The sequence below is a fragment of the Atractosteus spatula genome, chromosome 20, assembly GCF_055471065.1.
Source record: "Atractosteus spatula isolate fAtrSpa1 chromosome 20, fAtrSpa1.hap1, whole genome shotgun sequence".
NCBI classification, from domain to species: domain Eukaryota; kingdom Metazoa; phylum Chordata; class Actinopteri; order Semionotiformes; family Lepisosteidae; genus Atractosteus; species Atractosteus spatula.
The window spans coordinates 4,667,786-4,689,351 of NC_142725.1; the positions used below are offsets into that span (position 1 = coordinate 4,667,786).

At 37.0% G+C, this 21,566-nt stretch overlaps 1 protein-coding gene across 1 annotated transcript in view; it reads left to right on the forward strand.

Annotated features, from left to right (window-relative positions):
• The window catches only part of epha8 (eph receptor A8), a 269,491-nt gene extending 248,487 nt beyond the window's left edge, over window positions 1–21,004 (forward strand). The window contains exons 11-17 of the mRNA XM_088938005.1: window positions 1,535–1,720; window positions 6,198–6,259; window positions 13,932–14,141; window positions 15,232–15,381; window positions 16,075–16,265; window positions 17,715–17,870; window positions 19,434–21,004. Coding sequence (XP_088794131.1) covers window positions 1,535–1,720; window positions 6,198–6,259; window positions 13,932–14,141; window positions 15,232–15,381; window positions 16,075–16,265; window positions 17,715–17,870; window positions 19,434–19,548 — 1,070 coding nt within the window. The 3' untranslated portion in view covers window positions 19,549–21,004. The remainder of the gene's footprint in view (window positions 1–1,534; window positions 1,721–6,197; window positions 6,260–13,931; window positions 14,142–15,231; window positions 15,382–16,074; window positions 16,266–17,714; window positions 17,871–19,433) is intronic.
• Window positions 21,005–21,566: the final 562 nt, after the last annotated feature.

Sequence of the window (21,566 nt, forward strand, 5' to 3'; positions counted from 1 at the left end):
TCGTGTGTTTACCCTCTATCATCTCATAATCAATTAATCTAACAGAACTCCAGATGATAAAATGTTTTACCAGACATCAATAATAATAATAATTGCTTACACTTACATAGCACTTTTCTGGACACTCCACTCAAAGTGCTTTACAGGTAATGGGGATCCCCTCCACCACCACCAATGTGCAGCATCCACATGGATGATGCGACGGCAGCCATAGTGCACCAGAACGCTCACCACACACCAGCTATCAGTGGGGAGGAGAGCAGAGTAATGAAGCCAATTCATAGATGGGGATTATTAGGAGGCCATGATTGGTAAGGGCCAATGGGAAATTTGGGCAGGACACAGGGGTTACACCCCTACTCTTTTCGAGAAATGCCCTGAGATTTTTAATGACCACAGAGAGTCAGGACCTCGGTTTTACGTCTCATCCGAAGGACGGCACCTGTTTACAGTATAGTGTCCCCGTCACTATACTGGGGCATTAGGACCCACATGGACCGCAGGGTGAGCGCCCCCTGCTGGCCCCACTAACACCTCTTTCAGCAGCAATCTTAGTTTTTCCCAGGAGGTCTCCCATCGAGGTACTGACCAGGCTCACACCTGCTTAGCTTCAGTGGGTTGCCAGTTGTGAGTTGCAGGGTGATATGGCTGCATTACGAACTTGCATAGAGATAGTAAGTAGTATTAACTCTGAAACAATTTCTTAAGCAGAGTTTCATGCCTACCTTCATTTAAGTGTGTGGAATGTACATTCTTTGGTGTGTTCATTGGCAAAGTCACAATACTGTAGCACAGTGCCATTTCCATCTCTGTTCATCTTAAATTGGTCACCTACACTGAGTTGTTTAGACAGAAATAAGGCAAAATCCACTTCTTAGGCAAGTTGTGGGAAGAATGTACAGCATATACTGTAGTTGGATTTGATCAATTTCATCTCAATAGCAAACTTGAAGCTATGCCTAATCATCCAAGAGGTTCAATTAAACAAGAGATCTCCAACCCTGATCTGGGAATGCCCAAATCCAGATAGTTCTACTGGTTACCTGTGTTTAATGATTGGGAAGATTTGAGTTATAAATCAATTAAACAAGTAATCTGTTCACTTAAGATAACAGATCTTTGTGGGCTGAAGTGTAATTTTGTACATTTTGGTCCAATCTCTAAATGACCCATTTTAACAATTGACGTGTTTAATTAATCACAATGAAACTATTCCATGTCTCTAAAAATTAGTGATTTAATGGTGACCAACAAAAGCTGCTGGATTGGATCTTTGCAGCACTAGGGTTAGTGACACTGAAATGTCTGCTACTGCATGAAAGTTGTAGAAGTGAGCCAAGTTAATTAATAATTAGTAAGTATAAAAATAAATCAAATTTTCAAAATGGAGGTTGCATTGGCTCAGTCTCCTGTAAAATAGTGAGTAACAACAACTTGCATTATGATGAGCAGAGCTGAATTACAAATTTCAGACTTGAGAAATTCGGTAAGGTTCAGGCTTGTCACCGAATCCTGTTTTTTGTGTGTTTCCCAGGGGAGTTTGGAGAGGTTTGCTATGGCCGCATGAAGCTTCCAGGAAAGAGGGAGATCCCAGTGGCTCTCAAGACACTAAAGTCAGGATACACGGAGAAGCAGCGCCGTGATTTTCTAAGCGAGGCCAGCATCATGGCGCAGTTCGATCATCCCAATATCATCCGCTTAGAAGGAGTAGTTACCAGAAGTAAGACATTTTGTATTAAATTACAAGAGGTTTTAGAAGGTTTTTGGTCATCTGAAGCACAATATACTGAGAGGCGTTAAACCCACAACAAGTGTGTATTGGAACCAATAGCATTTGTTGTAAATTTAATACATCACAGTATATTAATACCAGTGGTATATCAGGCTGACTTTGTGTATCAATATTCCATCACTGCAGACTGTGCATTCTAATGATTTCTAGACAAACCATTTCTGTCTCACCTGCTGCTGAAGATATCAAGAAAACTGATGTCCACACTGATGTTTTTTCTGAGAATCCAATGATTTTTGGATATCCTAATTGGATCTTTTTAAATGTGTTTTTGTACTCCATTCCTGCTCTCTGTACTGCAGAAAGAAGAGTGGGAAAAATGAATTATTCTCAATATGTCCACAAGCTGTGAAATAGTTAATCTGAACCAAATAGAAAGACCATATTTCCCCAGAAAAAAATATTTCCCTAAGAAAGGTGAGGAAACTGTAACTCCAGACACAGACAATAGAACAGCTAACATACCTAAATGTAAAATGCTCTGAAACACATTGTTGAATGTTGGATATGTAAGAGATCACAACTACCCACAAAAAGCAAATTATAACTCATTTTCTAATGATTTTGTGCAAGGATTGATTGAGTTTGGGTGAAAGGTGTTTTTTAACCTGTGTCATAATTTCACATACTGTTCAGCTTTTTGAGAAAGAAAGCATTGCAAAGAAAGGTCTTACTGTCTACTTTTATTCTTTTGGTGGTCTTTTTTAAGAGGACTAGTCTTTCTCTTTACACCATATACAGTATATGGGATAGAGAACTTCTGATAGAGAAGCTGGACGATAGTCCTGATTGCAATATGTAATAACTCTACAGACCTAATATGGCATCAAATCTATTTAAAATGTTAATATATATATAGTGTATGAAACACCATAAGACTGTACCTAACCTTTACAGTCACAGGATAGTGGGTCCTATGATAATTAGCTATTAGGGGTAGGAAATGGAAGAGTGAGCAAACACAGAAGTGGAGAGTATACATCTCAGTGCCTCTCCAACACACTGAGCAAGAGAAAAATGAGGAGAGAGCACCTGAATGCAAGACCCATCTGAAAGGGAAATAGAAAGGGTTCTGTAGTGAGTGTACTTATGCCCTGAACTCTAGGAAAAGAAAAAAATGGATATAAACAGATTCCTTTAAAAGGCCTGAAAGATAGATCAGTGGCACCACAGGGTTATTCAGAGCCATTAGGAATGTTTCATGTGGGTAAGTCCCTCAGCCACAATACCCAGAGCTTGAGATCTTCTCCAGCATGTACTGTATTGCAGTGGAGATGTAATTAAAAAAGAAAGACGAGCCAGGGCATCCCTATTGAGACTGCAAGTCCTTGGGTGACCATTCTCATTAGAAATATTGGTTAGAATGGGAAACCCTCTGTTTCTTTAATAAGCAAAAGAGAAAGATGAATTGCATAGGGGGTTATGATTATAGAGTTCTGGGATTTCTAATGAGCACTGTGTTGTAATTAAACACACTTTTAGGGGACCAAAATGCTATCTAAAGTATCTAGGGGGAGCACAAGTACACATTGAACCCGGAAGTATATATTGAGACCCAAGACTTAGTTCAAGTGTTCAGTGTTCAGGTGGGCACAAAGATATAAAAGTTTCAAAATGATCTCAAAACATCCCACAGCTGTATATCTGGTCAATGATGTCTGGCTTGTGTTAATGTCCACTAACATTGCTTTCTTCTGTTTTATATCCTCAGTGCTTTGTTTGTTTTGTTCATATTTTGTTGGTTTTCGTCTATTTTCAAAATATGATCAAAATATGTTTTAGAAATGCAAATAATTCATATAAAATGTAATATTGCAAGTCATTGAAAGATCAGCTAGAATGAAAGTCAGAAGTCACAGAATGTGCCTTAGACCAGGATTCAGAAACTGCTGTAAATTCCTCATAAATATGACACATACTGTATATTTAAACGTGAATATTTGGAATACTAAAATATCCAGTATTTACTGGGGTTATAATTAGCATAATATCAGAGAAAATACATATTTTTAAGAAATGATGCTCCTAAGTGTGAAATAGTGTGTATTACTAAAAGAGTTACATCATTAGATTTATTCTGATTTTGTCAATAATTGTTTGGGCTGATCAAAAGGTCTAAAAGCTGAATAAATGTGCTTACATCTTGTAAATGGTTAGTGAAGTGTTTTAACTAGCAGAGGACAAAATCTAGTTCACAATACAGATGAGTACAACTAAATAATGCAATAAGAATGTAAATACAGAATATTCATAACTTTTAGTTTAGTGAGAATTGAGCAACAATATCTACTGTAAGTAGCAAATACATATGAGTCTTACATGTTTATTTCCATTTGGAGAAACTGAAGAACACATTGTCTCACACTGTGTGTGTACAATAAACATCTTAACCTTCTCTGAGTAATTAAAAACAGTAAGTAAAGACAAAAAGACTATTTTAAGCAATGTGGCCTTATACAGCATGATCCATGAACCTTGTTTACAGAATATACAATAATTATAAAAACATCTATACAGGTGGCCAACTGTAGAAATGGATCAGCAAAAATAAATGCTCTGTTCATCAGTGACTGTGCTGAGTAGGTTCATTCAGAAGCAGAGCTCTTCTGCTGTTTGCGGGATTCAGGAGCTGTACCCCTTCCAGAGTCAGTGCATCTGATGCACTGCAGGTTGCCACAGTGTTTCAGCAAGTGCAACGCTGTGCACATTTATCATTGCCATAGTGTAGCCCTGAACATGAAATCAAATGCGCACATATTTACAAAGTCCTTGTACATGCAAACAAAAGCATCAGAGCACAGCCAAAACTCTGCTCTTCTGCATTTTAGTTGGATTTGTCCTGAAAGTGATTATAGAACTTTTCATGGCAACCAATACTCTCTCCAGTTTCTGTTATGGGCACGAGATTTGAAACCTTAATAATCTCAACATTACATTAAATGTAAAGCGTTACATTTTAAAGCACATTACAATTTCTAATGACTAAAGAGGTACTACTTTTCTTTTAAGGGAAGTTTCTTTTAATAGGTAAAAATATTACTTAACACTTTGCAGGAGTTTCATGGAGTGGCTCCTGAATAAATACATATTGACAAGAAGTGGTTTGTTTCATTGATAGAATATGCCTGCAGATGAGAAATATCCAGCAACAAGCAGAAGATTTACCTTAAATCTTCTGCTTGTTGAAGATTAAAAAAAAACCTTAAAAAAAAACCTTAACAAAAGATTTACATTGTTTGGAAAGCATTAAAAGCCAAGCTGTTTAGTAACCCTGAACAGTCAAGTGCAGCACTGAGGTCAGACTGAAAAATAAAGTAAGAAACAGAAATGACAGTACAGAAAGGCAACTGTCCAAAGCAGGGGTTTCAACAGCAAATAGTGTGTATCCTGAAGGTTATACATCGAATTTTAATATGGTCAGAATGTACATTTCATTAAATCATGTTCTAAATGAGCAAATAACTGGAGTTAAATTTAAGACTCAGAACTGCGATGTTTCCTCAGAACCATGATGGCAGGCCCTTCTAATACACAATCATTCTGTAGCATTGCTACAGATCTGCTGATCTCAGAAGCTCAACAAGGCTAGCTCTGGTCAATACTGGGACATGAGACTTTAAGTATGTCGAGTAGTAAAACACTGTAACTACTGTAATTCTGGTGGACCAGCAGGTCCCAGTGTGTTGACTGTGTTAACTGTGCTGTGTGAGGTTCTGTCCTCAATGAAACATAAAATGGACGTCCTGACTCTTTAGTCATAAAAGAACCCCTGGCAAAGTTCATGAGAGAAGAGGAATTAACCCTGGAGTCCTGGCTAAATAGCTTTGGGCCTCTACAGTCTGGTCTTTCTAAAGTGCCCTATGCTGACAGCTCGGTGCTAAATGTTAAAAGTGGGTGAAGTATTTTCCCTCCTAAATGTAAAATACTTGGGAGTTCTTGAGAATACAGAACAGTGTAATTACTACTATTATTAAACATAATAAACTGTTTTGGATTATGTTAATATGTTTATTATTATATTAAGATTTAGTTTGTCTCATTATTAAGACTTTTAAGGTAGTCCAGGGCCCACTAGCCATGAATCAGAAGCACCAGTTTTTATGCTAACTGATCTTGAGAGGCATAGGAAAATATACTCCATTCTTCTATAAGCCTTTAATGAGCCTGTAGGAAAGGAGTCGAATGTGCTCTCTACATGACAACCCAACCCTGAAGTTTAACCATGCATAGCGGATTTTTATTTATTTTTTCCTCCTGACTTGATAATTTTGAACTTGAATGTGCTCAGTCTTGTCTATAGCGAATAACAAGGTCAAAGGAAAACCTCTCAGAAAATTATGTATCTGCTGTGTCCACCAGCAGGGACCTGATTACATTGTGAGATCTAATGTGCTGTCTCCCACAGGCAAACCAGTCATGATCATAACGGAGTACATGGAGAACGGCTCTCTGGATTCATTCCTTAGGGTAGGTGCAACTATCCTCTCATATTCAGCATTGTAAGACAAAAAGGGGTCAGGAGAAATGCCTCCAGGTGATCATTACAGAGCACTTTGCTTACAATAAAATTGGTGTTTCACAGTATTCACACAGAACACTTGAAGTGCCTGCAGTTGTTTTTAAAACACTGTTATCAGTACTGTAAAAGCATCTTTGTAAGCAAATGTCAGGAAGCAAACATCAGGAGGATGCAAGGCTAGGTGAGGGTTTCACTGTTGGCTCCATTCCACTTCTAAACAAAATCTTCAATGTCACTTATCAGAAATCTTCCGATTAAGTAATAGGAATAAAAAGTTATCTTTAAAAGTATGTTGCTTATCACTTTCAAATCCATCAGTCTAGGACAGGGCTGTGCAACAATACAAATTCTAAACTGTTGCATGTGTTTGTTCTAGCTGATACTTAATTATGGAAGTTATCCATATCACCTGGGTCAGTTACACAATTAAGAATTAAATCAACAATCAGTTAGTTATAAGACTCAATGTCTGATAGTTGGCCAATCCTACCCAGGGCTCAAAGCAACAGTGATCTGGTCACCTCTTTCTCTTTAAAACATTTCATAAATCTTGTTTGTTAATTGCAAGGTAAAATCTGCTTCTGTTTCCATTCACACACAAATGTATTTAAATGTGTTAAAAGCTTTTTTCCAAAGGCTTTATTCTCTATGTAAAAAAAAGCTCAGAAATGACACTGAAAGTAAACCTTATGGCAATTAGAGTTGTCACTTGTCTACGTGCTTGCTTCATTAATCCCATGACTAACTAATTACTGAATTGATTGTTAATGGCTTGATTGCAGACTTTCTTACTGTATGTTCTTACTTGTTATTGCTTCCCTCCCTGTACTGTTAGTGAAGACTTCAATGAGTTTTTCTCCTGCTTTTTGTAAACAAGTCAGAGAGTGGACTAGAAAGCCCAGTGTACATACAAAGGCATGTTAAACTTATACGTATGTTACATTAATAGCTATAGTGAGGTTTATGTTAAATTATCACTTTCTTTATTAAAATCCTGGAGAGTTTTTTTTTTTGCAACAATGGAGATTAATTTGACTCAGTACTGAAAGTGCCACCACTATATAGTAGCAGTCTATTTGAAGCATAGCCTGATGAGGTTGTGTAGGCAGTTTTGGATTCTGTACTTCTGCAGTGGCAGTAAAATCAGCAGCTTCAAGCCACAGCTTGTACATCAAAATTCTGCTGTGCATTTGGAAATGGCACTCTTACACACTTGTTTTACATTGCCTTGAATGACTCCTAATGTTTTATTAATAAAGTGCTGTTCTAAGATGACACACCAAGGTAATAAGATATAACGCCGCCAGCAGAAGCTGTTAAAATTACTTTCCTTGTGTGACAGAAACCATGGCTGGCCCTGGCTTGCCCTTTCTCTGTTCAAATTTTGAGAGGCACTCAGTTTCAGCTTCTCTATATCCTGTAACACAAGTCTGCATTCCTCCAACCTTATGAGTACGACTTTCCATTACTACCCCTGCAATTAATCTGGTTAGAATTACTAGCGAACAAAGGAGCAAGGAAAAGCATGGTTTATCTTGTGTCATTAAATAAATCATTTAAAAATAATTTGTAACTGTAAATTTATCATTTATAACTTTTTATTTACTATTACATTTTGTATATTCTCATATGAAGTGTAAGCTACCCCTCCAAGCATTTGGAAGGATGTCAAAAAGGAAGGAAGAGAGGCAGGGAAGTAATGAATGGTTGCACTAATGTAAGTTTTGGTTTGTTAGCCAATCAAAAAAGGCCCTAGGTGCCTTTTTGCACATTTGGGGGCAGGATAACAAAGAATAGCACTAGTCAGAGCTTTTTTAAAGAGTATGTAGCAAGCAAGGCTTTGAAGAATATAGCTTTATAAATTATATATTGCTGATATGTTTCTTTAGTTTCTCTTTTATTATTCACTGTTTATTCATTCTCTTTATTTATGCAGTTTCCTGCACTCATTTTAAAGATGCCAGTTTACATTGCAGACTGTTTGACATCACCAGATACAGGCTTCTAAAGCAATGGGGAGATGGGTTTCTCCATCATCTGCAAGAGATGTCAGAGAATCACAAATGTCAAAGACATACAGTACCCCTTCACTAATGTAGGGTGATCTTTTTATTTGGAAATTTAATTGCATTTAACAAGTTAAATCTTGTTACAACGTCAAATGACATTTATCATACATGCAGAATGTTATATACATTTAGCAAGAACTTTCATAATAAACACAAGATGTGTAGAAGGAACTTATGTTTCATCAAACACTCCTGATTATAAATGTGAGGAGAGCATAAAAAGGTCAACATGAAGTATGGGATATACTGAAAATACTGGAATTAAAATAAAGGAAAGTTATTTTAGAAGTACACAAAGCATCGGTTAGACCTCTTTTTGAATGTTGTGAACAATTTTGGTTGCTATATTAAAAAAGGACACTGCTGTGCTGTGATCAAATCAAAGAAAGGGAACAGTAATATTACAGCCTTGTTGTCTGATCAAGTCAGATTTTAAAAGCTAAGCAAGGATGGGCCTGGTCACTACAGATATGAGAGAACACTAAGGACAACCAGATTGCTATTCTAAGTGATGTCACTATACCAGTCCAACACTCTTACCTCTGGTCAAGATTTCCCAAACCCTCAGTGTGTTCCAGTATGGTGACAGAGCATAACGTTAGACTGAGGATCTAACTCATAGATCATCATAGATACCATGACACTGTTTGCAGTGTTAAGGAACCTGGTGTTCTGGTCAAATTCCACACCAGGCTTGCTCATTCAGGCCTTACCTAATTCCTCCCTTACTTCACTCGACAAAGTATAACGTGGCTTCTGGTGTAGAATGGTAAATGTTGAAGAAGAGGGAGATTCTGCACTTCAGTGATGGATGAAGTGGATTCTTTCTTGTATGTAAAGATTCTTTGGATGAAAAACACTATGTAAATATATCTTCCCATTTTCTAACTGCTTCATCCAATTCTGGGTCACATGAGAGCTTAACCCTATCTTGGCAAGCAAAAGGCTGAGGGCATTCTGGATGCGATGCCAGTCCTTGGCAGAGCACACACAGACACACACCAGGACCAATTATACTGTACCAAGTAAAACTTTACCATTTTTTCAGTTTTACCAAGTAACCTACCAGCATCTCTTTCCACGTACTGGTGGATAGCACCAAGGCATGGAACTGAAACCAGGGCCTCAGCACTACAGAGCAGCACCGCTAACCGCTAACCACTACACCACCATGTCACCCTATACAAACACAAATTAGCAGTAGCATGTAGCAGCAGTTGTGTAAGGTTAATCCTTGACCTTAAAGAAATGTCATATATAGAACTTTTTTCCTAAGCTTTACGCAAAGGACTCTAAAGGAGCACTCTATACAAGCATCAAGTATTATTCGAGTGGAAATGTCAAATTAGGAGGCACTTTTTCTGGAGAACAAAGATTCATTGGATTCTTTCAAAGATTCCTTCAGACCCTTTACACAATAAATGGATAATATCTGGATGAATATTATACAAGCAACTCAAGGAGCAAGAGAGAATTGTAACTTTTCTGTTGCTATCATACATTTTCAAAACTTATTTATTTAACTAATTAAAACACAATTCACAATAGTTATTGTAAACTCAAGAAGCATGTTAGTTTAACTGTAGTAGTAAGAATTTGCATCACAGAATGACATTTGTGATCCTGAATCCTACTGCTCTGAAGAGTAGTAGATGCTAACTATTCCCTGAACACATTCAACTAATTTAATATTTGGATTTAGGGAAAAAAATATAAGAGCTGAAATGGAATATACCTATATGGAAATTTATGTTACACAAAAACAAGAATAATTGATACCCTAATAATTCTTTATAAATGTGACTTTGAATTTTTGAGAATAGTGCCCAGGAGTTTTTCAAAGTTAGTGATGAAAAAATAATAATCTTTAAAATGTGTTTATAATGAGAAGGAGAGACACGTAACAGTATTCTCATAACATAATAGAGGGAAGCTTTATTATTTTTTATTTTTTTGTAATTAACCTCAAACCAGCCTCAGGTCTGTTATTCATCTTTTAAGATCTTCATATTTTTCCAATAAAGAACAAATTACCAGCTCCTGTTCTTTAATGAAAAGATGACACGATTCTCTTTAAAACAAAGTAGAAACTATCCAGTAGTTCATTATAACACAAACAAGCAACACAATGAGAATGTTTTAGTTGTACTTGAAAAGTTGGAATTAGGATGAAAAACAAACAACAGGGAGCAAAGAAATGCAAGGCCATCTGATTTTAATTGAAGTGTTAAGAGAACAACATTTGGATGATACCAAGAGCAAATTAGGAGCATAAGTAATCAGCAGAACCCAAAAAAGCAGGACTGCAATACCGTGCAAGATCAGTTTATTAGTTTTTAAAGCTTAATTTAACCTTCATTCTTTAGAGACAGGGAGAAAGTACTAAATATTAAAACTGGGAGGTAAGATTTTGACTTATTTTTCTGAAGTCTTAATTTGAAAGATCTCTCATTAAATGTGCCAAAAAGCCAAACATTTCACCTGTGGCACATATTTTATTTAAAAATATTGTGAGGTTTTTAGGCAGTCTGAATACAGAAAGAAAGTAAATATATAGGAAGTAAAATATCAAAAATATATATAATATATATATATTTATATTATATATGTGTACGAATAAAAAATATAAATATAACAAAGTAAAATATAAAGGATACGTAAGTTTATAGGATGCATAGTCCTTGATAGAAACTTTTTGCATTATCTGCTGTTGTGATTTGCTGTTGATGTTCTGAACGTCTACCTTTTTTGCTTATTCTTCATGAGGAAATTGCTCCAGGTTTAATAAGGACTATAATCTTCAAGTCTTGCATTACATTTTCGATTGGATTTAAGTCAGGACTTAAACTTTCCAGTCCCTGCTAAAGAGAAATATCTCCATGGCATGCTTGAGAATTGGAATGGTGCTGACTGGGCTCTGTGCTGTGTTGGAATGCAGATGTAACACTTTGCATTTAGATCAAAATTCAGTCTTTGTTTCACCTGACTATAAAACACTCAGCTAGGAGTCTGCAGTGTATCTCATAACAGATTTAAGATAAGTCATTTCCAGTAATGGCCTCTTTCTTGTCACTTACTCATGCAGACCAAGTTGGATATTGTTCAGTGCATGAAAACTGAATCCCATCTCAAATACAGAACATTGTGAATCTTTCGTAGACATTTTTGGTATACGTGTGATACCCCAAACCTGCCTGGCCACTTGTTTTTTTGTGGAAAACCTGATCTGGTTAGTGTCTGGATAGTATAATGCATCTTCCGCTTCTCAACGATGGACATCACTGTGTCTTTAAAATTTGTAGTATCTGCCTCTCTCCTATTTTAGCCCTAAGTTGTTTCAAAATTCATAGCTGCTTTTTTGGACCATTATCAATCAATCAAAGTTTATTTATCAAATGCACAACAATACAGCATGCAGCAGTAGTTGCTGGCAATTAAATGTCTTTTTTACTAGCTCACCGGGGGTGTTACATTTAATTAAGGTTTCAAAATAAGGTTACATAATAATAGAAAATAATGCAATAGAAATTGAATAAAATAAATTCAGACAAAACTCAATATAAATAAAGCTGCTACTGTATGTGTCCAGGTTGTATGCAGTATACTGTATTATGTCCAAGTAGTGCAGTATGCCGAATACAATTAAAACTGTAGGTCCATGTAGCCATTACAGGTGATTTGCTGAAGGATCTGCAGGTTGGCTATTTAGCTGTCTTATTGCCTGGAGGTAGAAGCTGTTCTGTAATCTGTTGGACTTTGACCGAATGCTACTGTACCATTCACCGGACGGTAGGAGAGAAAACAGTTTGTGCCTGGGATGACTGGGATCCTTGAGAATGGACCTGGACTTCTTAAGACATCTAGCTGAGTAGATATTCTGGATGTTTGGTACTGTAGCTCACAGCCGCTAATGAGCTGCGCTGACTTCACCACCCTCTGCAGTACTTTGTGATCCCAGGCGGAGCAGTTCCCATACCAGTCAGGATACTCTCAACAGTGCACCTGTAGAAGCTGGCCTGGGTATGTGATGGCGTGCCTGCTGCCAGGGTTTCAACCTCCTCCCTGTATACAGACTCTTCACCATCTGTGATCAGGCCGATGACTATTGTATCGTCCACAAACTTAATGATGGAAATTGAGTTATGCCTGGCGACACAATCATGGGTAAATAATGAGTAGAGGACAGGGCTAAGCACATAGCCTTGGGGGGCTCCAGTGTTTAGAGTCAGGGTAGAGGATATGCCCACCCTCACCCCCGGACGTTCCGTCAAGAAGTCCAGGATCCAGTTACAAATGGAGGTGTTCAGTCCCAGGTCCTGGAGCTTGATGACAAGCTTTGAGGGCACTATGGTATTGAATGCTGTGCTGTAATCAACAAAAAGCATTCCCACATATGTTCCTTTCTTATCCAGGTGTGAAGGGCAGTATGGAGGGCAGTGGCTATAGCATCCTCTGTTGACCTGTTCTGGCGATACGCAAATTGCCGTGGGTCTAGGATGTCAGGCAGTGAGGATGTGATGTATGCTTTGACCAACTGCTCAAAGCACTTCATGATTGATGTGAGTGCAACGGGGCGGTAGTCATTCAGGCAGCTGACTCTGGGTTTCTTAGGAACAGGGACAATGGTGGTTTTCTTAAAGCAGGAAGGAACTATAGCCTGAGCTAGAGAAAGATTGAATATGTCCGAGAAGACGTCTGCCAGCTGGTCTGCACATGCCTTCAGAACACGGCCAGGGATAGCATCTGGGCCAGGGGCCTAGCGTGGATTGGTCTTTTTAAAAACTTTATTTACATCTGCTCTGGATATGATCAGTGGGTTTCCATGTTGGATTTCTGGAATCAAGACGGAAAGTTAAAACTTTGAATGTCTTTATGAACCTGAAATTATCTACAAGTTAAATCACATTAATTACACACAGGTGAAAACCTTTTTATTAATTTTGTGTCTTTTCAATCATTAATTTACACTTGAGACGATTTAAGGCTATAGTAGCAAAGGGTCAAATACTTATGAAACTGAGAATATTTGTTTTCATAATGCCTAATATTATGTTCAGATGATTTATATTCTGTGTGTTTGTAATTTTTGTATGAATATAATTATAGTGTAATTTATAAGACAGTCCTTATACTGTATGTATATATACATATATGTCTAATTCAAAAATGTTGTATAGTAGTCTGAGGTGACAACAAAATGTGAAAACATGGCAGAGTGAATGCTTCTGCCAATCACTGAAAATGATTAAGTATAGAACTACATTTGAGGATACATTAACATGCATTTTAGCCATTCGGTTTTCCAAATATGCATTTATTTACATTTCCAGATCTTTGTTCAGACATATGAATATTTTAGAAAGAAAACTACAGTATTTTCCCTCTACACATGCATTTGTTTTTTATTTTACTTTAATTTATAAATGTCTATATGTGATCGTGTATTTTCTACTTTGTCTCAATGTTATTTTTTGAGTTACTGTACAGCACAGTACCTCAGCAATGATTTTCATCCCACCATTTTTAAACTGTGGCCTTATGTTCCCCACAGAGACACGATGGTCAATTCACCATTATCCAGCTCGTTGGCATCCTGCGTGGCATCGCGGCTGGCATGAAGTACCTTTCTGACCTGGGCTACATTCACAGAGACTTGGCTGCCCGTAACATCCTGGTCAACAGCAACCTGGTCTGTAAGGTCTCTGACTTTGGCCTGTCAAGGGTCTTGGAGGATGACCCCGAGGCTGCCTACACCACCAGTGTGAGTTTATCTTCTTGTCCACTCGGCTTTTACAACTCCATCAGCTTGTACTGCAGGCAAGCCCAATTCAAATCCTCAGGACACAGGACACCCCAGAGTGTCAGGACTGTCAACATCTTTTTGGATTTCCATTTATGTATTTTTAATTGCATTTCATAAGAAACATTAAAGTCCCATAATTTACCTACAAATGTTAGATGTAAGAGATTTAATAAAAATTAGGTTAGACTATAGAATGACCAATTACACACTTCTGAGCAATTGAGCATAGCCAAGGACTGGCTTTAAGACCTGAGTTACAGGAACACTGATTAAACGTCTTACTCCTCCAGTATGAGGCTGTGCCTTTGTGTTCTGCTCCAGAATGTGTTACTTAAGGAAAAAAAATGAAACGAGTCATTATAACTGTTATTAATAAATATAAGAAAAACTATTCTTTGCTTCCTTTTTTTATTTTACATTCATATCTTATGTCCCTTTTGCAAAATATTGTAATTTGCACTTAGAAAACAAAGGCAGGAATAGAAATGACACTAAAGATAATACTAAAATCTCTCAGCAGCAATGCTGAAATGTAAACCTTATGGCCTTATGGATAAATGATGAATGTATCTCTGTCATCATTCAAAAGTGCACAGATCTTTCATTTTCTAACCCCGAAGCAATATTTTACAAATGCAACCCAATCTAAAAATGGATTAATACAGAAATACTGATATTGCTTTTTTGGAGGGGTGGGGCAGCAATAACACGTTTAATGTGAAGTGAAAGGAGACGTACTGTATTGTTCAGATTTCCGAGTTCTTGTTGGTCTTGTAATTCAGTGGTATAATAAAAAAACTGACACTGATTTTATAACCCATGTATTGATAGTGAGATTTATTTAAACAACTGCAATGCTAAGACTAAGAATACTTTGGCGGCATGATGGTGAAGTGGTTAGCAATGATTATGGTCTGACTCTTCCTGTGGACCTGTATTGGAAGAAGCAGTTAGAAAAAGTATTATTATTATTATTATTATTATTAATAATATGAATAACAATAATAATAGGATGACTGTAAATAGAAATATAAATTTGTCCTTCCAGGGGGGCAAGATCCCAATTCGTTGGACTGCCCCAGAGGCCATAGCCTACCGGAAATTCTCCTCCGCCAGCGACGTCTGGAGCTATGGAGTAGTCATGTGGGAGGTCATGTCCTATGGCGAGAGGCCGTACTGGAACCTGACCAACAGAGATGTGCGTATTGTTGGTCCTCTGCCTATTCTGGTGCTGCACATCACATTTTTCAGCTCTGATCATGGCTTCTTGCTTTTTCTTGGCTGTATCCATGCTTTGCATTGAGCTTTTTCAGTATGTTTTAGAATTAAGAATGCATCAATGAAATCTCCTCAAAGTGTTCATCATTTCCAGGGAAAAATAACTATTTCAAATATTCTGTCTCCATCTGATGTAACTTTCAACTCTAAGACTACTGCACCAGACTACTGTACCTGCCCTGCTTCTCTGCAGGTTTCCTACATTTTATATACAGTACTGGTCTGAATTTCACCAGTATGATATTCTGATTAAATACTGTGTAGCTAAGTCACAAAGGCAGCCAGAGATGTCAGAACAGAAGAAAAGCATGGGAATACCTTATGCATCAAAATTCTGCTGATTCATTGTGCATATCAACTTGAATTACAGTCATAAAGAATCGTGGAAAAGAGCTGTAGGTTTTCTGTTTGCTAAGCACATCAAAAGAAGGGTCTTTCCTTCAATCTTCAGCTTTTAGGAGCTGCAGAATCTTGTACTAATTATATATGTTCAGCAGAAAACCTAAGATGGCTCACAGTTGTCAGCAAAGGGAGTCTAGTAGTTCTTAATGTTTTTCTGTTTGCTTGTTTGGTTTGTTGCTTTTGGGTTTCTGCTAATACACCATCCTTTCAGGTGATAAAGTCAGTGGAAGAAGGCTACCGGCTGCCTGCCCCAATGGGTTGCCCTGGGGCTCTGCACACACTCATGCTGGACTGCTGGCAGAAAGACCGCAATGAAAGACCCAAGTTCTGCCAAATTGTCGGCGTTCTGGACAAGCTGATTAGAAATCCAGAAAACCTCAAATCACTAGACACTTTGTGCAGGTAAACCCATAGATACATTTGCCCTTTCACTTATTGCTCTCCTTTATTTTAATGGAAAGTTTCTCTGCTATAGTAGATGTAAATGTGGCATCTCTGTTCTATAATAATTGTTGAAAAAGATAGCTGTGTCAAATCTCCAATTGTATTCTAACCCATGATTCCTTCACCACTCAAAATATCAACTCTCGGCAACAAAGGACATCAGCAATAGCAAATCTTTATTACCATGTATAGTGAACATTTTTTAAAATTATACATTTCATCTAATATCTTCCAGACTACTATACTCTGTCAATATTTTATGTCATACTGGTATATGATTTTTAGAAGCAACTTACAATAGAATGATACTGTTTTACATTAGAACACAGACATATCCAATGGGAATGGGATTCTAACCTTCTGTGGTCCCTTTGACAGTAGTGCTTTGTACAGTATTTCTACAGCCTCTTATAAAAATCTGAACAGACACACTGTTCTGAGTCTCATCTGTCTCACCTCTGAAAACAGACTTCTTTAATGCTTCTCATCCATTTTTTGTCATTCTAAACAGTAAATAAGGAGCTGCTTATATGCAGGAGGGAGAATACAGTAAATAAATGTAAACATTATACATTAATAAATGTTAATATTATACTTTAATAAGTGTTTATTAAATAGTGAACACTTCTGTTTTTTTTGTCTTTATACACAAACAACACAAGTTATAAAGTTTCACACAAAGCTTTCTTGATGCCAAATGAAAGGACTCATGTGACAAGGACTCTTGCCATTTGTTTTTGATATCATAACAATAGGAGTCTATTTCTCCTCATTGAAAAATGCTGCAAGTCACAACTGCAAATTAAGGAATGGAAGAAAGTGCTTCACAGACATGGCCTGAAGTCTCATTGCAATGGATAAGACTCACAGTCCTGTGTTTATCTGGATCAGTCTATAAGAAAATAATCACATGCACATTTCTGTACAAACCACTGGGGCTTCAGCAGGAGGTTAGAAAGACATTGAATTGTCATATAGTCTCAAGGGCAAGATTAAATTGATAGTGCTGGAACGACATAGCAAAGTTCCCCAAAATTTGCGTACAGATAAAAGAGAGATGGCTTTCAATGGGTTAAGACAAAACTATGCATTTTCCAATAAGCCTCCATAATACATTGGTGTTCTCTGTTAAATAAAAGGGCTTTGTATCATATTGACATTGATCTGCAAAGAATTAAAAGTAAGCTGCAGCTTTTCTAATTGGACTTGTATAAATTGCTCCGTTCAGAGACTAGCACTGCAAAAGTCGCTGATGCATAACTCAAGCCTTGGGTGGCAGGGATTTCTCCTTGCATTAATCTACTCTCCCGCGAACACAGCAATCAGGCCTGCCTCCCTTTCTCTATCATTTTAACTCCTATTGATTTTCTGCCTTCAGTGTAAAGCCTCTTTTCACTCTCATTTTAGGCTAAGCAGCCCTTTGATGAACAGAAGCATCCCTGATTTCAGCAGCTGCAGGACAGTGGATGAGTGGTTAGACACCATTAAAATGGGCCGCTACAAAGACCACTTTGCCGCTGGTGGATATATGACAATGGGTCACATCATGGGAATGAATCTTCAGTAAGTAGCCTTGCCAGGTTGGCCATAATCCATCAAAGCCTTTGCAATGTACTGCCATAGAGAAGAGCTTAAAATGTCACTGGGAAGATCTACAGGCATTAGTCTCCAATTAGGCAGGTGTAAGAAACTGACCTGTAGTTTGTCACCTTCTCTCAGCCACTGCAATAGTACAAGCTGTGTACTGTTGCAGTCTGAGTGGGTTTGTGCTGACTGCATACCAGTACATATGGTAGCTCTGCAGCAGAACAAAGCCTTGGCACAGTGTGGTACAGGCTCTTCACAGCACAGTAACATCTCCAGTGGTAGTAATCTTCCCAAGGGTAATACTTAACATTGTTATGGCAGAGGATCCTGATAAATTCCCATGTTTTTTTTTTTCTTGCATCAGTGATAAATCAACTTTTGTGCCATTTTGCAGGTACCCATGGCAAAGAGAACTGCCTAGTGGTTTATCCCTGTAGTACTTGCTGATGTCCAGTGATAGTTTCTGGCTTTTACAACTGTACTGCTTCTATAAATTATTTTTATAGACAGAAAGAAACATATTTTACATACCACAGACAATCTATGCTGTGATACAAAAAATCTCTGGAACTAGTAAAAGTATATGAAGTTTTGATGAGCATATATTAATACTGTACATGTGAAGATATGAACACTTCAGTCAATGCAAAATATGTGTTTCTCTATAAAGTCATAAGCCTCTAATTTCCAAAAGGCAATTTAATATTGTTTGAGCTACTGTATATTGTACTTTCAGACTAAAGAACTGAAGCCATTTTTCACTAGCTAAGAAGATCCAATTAAGTTAAATAAATATGGTTTCAGTTTTAAAAACTTCAAGTGATAGAAAATTATATTCTATATATATATTTGAGTAATAAATGATGAAGGTTAAGTAAACAGCATTCATTTCCTGTATCAGTGGTTATATGAAAAGAAACTCTCCATTACAAAGGAAATGAATGATGAGATAACAGCAGACCAAGCCTTACTGTCAGTTACTATAACTTTTCACAATAGTCCTTGAATTGCATAATCTAGAAAGGAAAATCTGTTTGTGATCAGATTGTCATTCAGATTACCATTCATATTTAAATGGTAGTACATTAACATTATTAGAATTACAAGGAAAAAAATATCCTTTTCTCTTATGTTCAGTAAGAAAAGAGATATAGCTAAGAAAAGGTTTACTGGAGACATGCAATGTGACGTTATTGAATAGTCTAAAATAAGAAAGACCTTTGAGGAAATTCCAGTGATGAAGCATTAATGTCTACTGACCTAATACAGTGTATTTCCTTACAGTACCCAAAACCACAAGCACAAAGGCTCTCAGGCCTTCAAGTGTAATTCACATGCAATACAGGTACAAGTACAGGTGTCCCTATTTCCTTCAATGTTGCAGTCTTTCTGTTTTTTAGTTAAAATATCCCATTAAGATAACTTCAATGAATTGAAAACGGTAACACATAATATAGTTATATACCTATACTTATGTACTGTAACATTATTAATTCATTGCTTAGTAACTTCACTTTCTGTTCTCCTCTCTGACAACAGAGATATACAGAAGCTTGGAGTAACCTTGATGGGTCATCAAAAGAAGATTATGACCAGTGTTCAACTAATGAGAGCTCAAGTGCTCAACAGGAGTGTGCCCTCAGTGCACGTATAATTGTAGGCTCGGCTCCCGAGGTCAGCCACAACTCGAAACTTCCATTTGTATTTGTGAAACTAACTGAACAACATGAACTTCTGAAATTAAATAAGTATTCTTAGTTACAAGAGGACAGAATTCAATGATACATGGCTGGAGTTTCCTTTACAACAGACAATGGAGACTCCTGGCTTCTTTTGCGTCATTGTTATTTTTTACAATAAATCAAACTTATCATCCTGTTTATATCCGTGGAACACTGCCTTAACTATCTCCTGGAAACTGGTTCTTTTTTTGTACATGAAGAAGATCTGTGGAACAGAACATGAAGTGTATTCAGTAGTGAACAGAAAACAAGGTGAGTGAGCAAACAGAATCAGAAGAACCTGCCACACCTAATGGCTCCTGGAGAACTTTTCACCAACAAAGCCTCCATGCAGGAACATTAAATACTACCGGAATCCTCAATTCAGAAAGGACAGCTGTTGTATAATAAGAGAAACTAATTTCAATGTGTTGTCAAAGACCAGAGGGACAAAACCCACACGTGCAAATTGCATTATTTTGTCTTGTAAAAGAGTGACTGATATGATTGTACCAGCAATGCAGGCAACAAGAGGGAGGGAAGAACTGTGCTGCTCTCAGTGGACTAAGAGACCAAGACTAGTTGCTGCATTTTTTGACCTCTATTTGGAAGCTACTTAGCGCACAAGAACTTTTAAAAACCTTTGACTTGCTGTGATGTGTCACTGTTTTGCCTCTGTAGAGCTAAGAAGGGAAACAATGTTGTGAAGTATTTTGTTTTCTTAGAAAAAAAAATCTTAAAGACTAGATGTTCTAAAGTCCCTTGCTTCCATGTGCAAATGAAAATGAATGTGTTTGCCGATACACTTGGTTTTTACATTTTGAGCCCACCATGTAAAAAAAAACATGGGGTGATTAATGTTTCTTTCCTTTTGTTTCTCCCTTTTATTGCCTGACAAAAATATATATATATACTTGCAGGCAAATTGAAAAGATGAGAGCGTAGGAGTATGATTTTTTTAATTAAAGGGTAAAACCAGTAGTTTATAGAAAAATCTAGATGTGTATTTGACAAGATTACTTAATAATAGTTTCAGAACCTTAGTGTATAAACAAAATGAAAACAGCAATACCTTGACCAACAGTGCACTGTATAGTGCTTACGAAGACTTAACACTGCCACAACAGCAATCAGATTGCAGATTTTAAATAAATCAAAATCAGTTCAACATCGAAGTCAATTTTTTCATGTCTAACTGACTTTTTGTTTCTTTTAAAGTAAAACAGTGAATTGAATTTTGTATGGGACACTTGCAGTCTTTGGAAATTATTAAGTAAATGGTTCAAAGGTCTTGCCAGAATCTTCTTAGAAATCAAGGAGTTATTTTGTTTGAAAAAAAAATATTAAACAGAGGAAATAAAATTGCTTCTATAAATATTTTTTGCAAGTGACTTGTGAATTGTACCTTAACTTTTTATGTACTATCATATTTATTTTCTTATAGGACAAAGAGTCGTTCTTTTCATCTTATAATTTGTCAAGCCACCTTTAAATGTTAATGACATAATATTAAGACTCTTAAAGCATTCAACTGATTCAAGAGCAAGTAAGGAATAACATACTTCACTCTCTGCTCCTACAAATAGTAATGTGCTTATAATTTATCTTTTCATACTTGTCATCCAGACAAGTTGGCAGTTTTGTACAGTATAGTATATGACGACCACACTCACTTTCAAAGTGTCAGCTTGCATTTGTGCAGGAGTGTGTCCTTGAGAATACCTGACACCTCTAGCAGCAGCTACAGAAGCAGCGCCACAGTGACAGCAACTACAGGTGCTTTCATTTCATCGAAGAGCCTTTGAATGATAAGTAGAAGGCACACATGCAATCATGAATGCAAGTTGGCATTACAAATCTCAGAGTTAAGTTTGAAACTTCATCTACACTTCATAATATACAGTAATAAAAAAATTACAGATACACAGTGGCATCACATATCTTGATACAT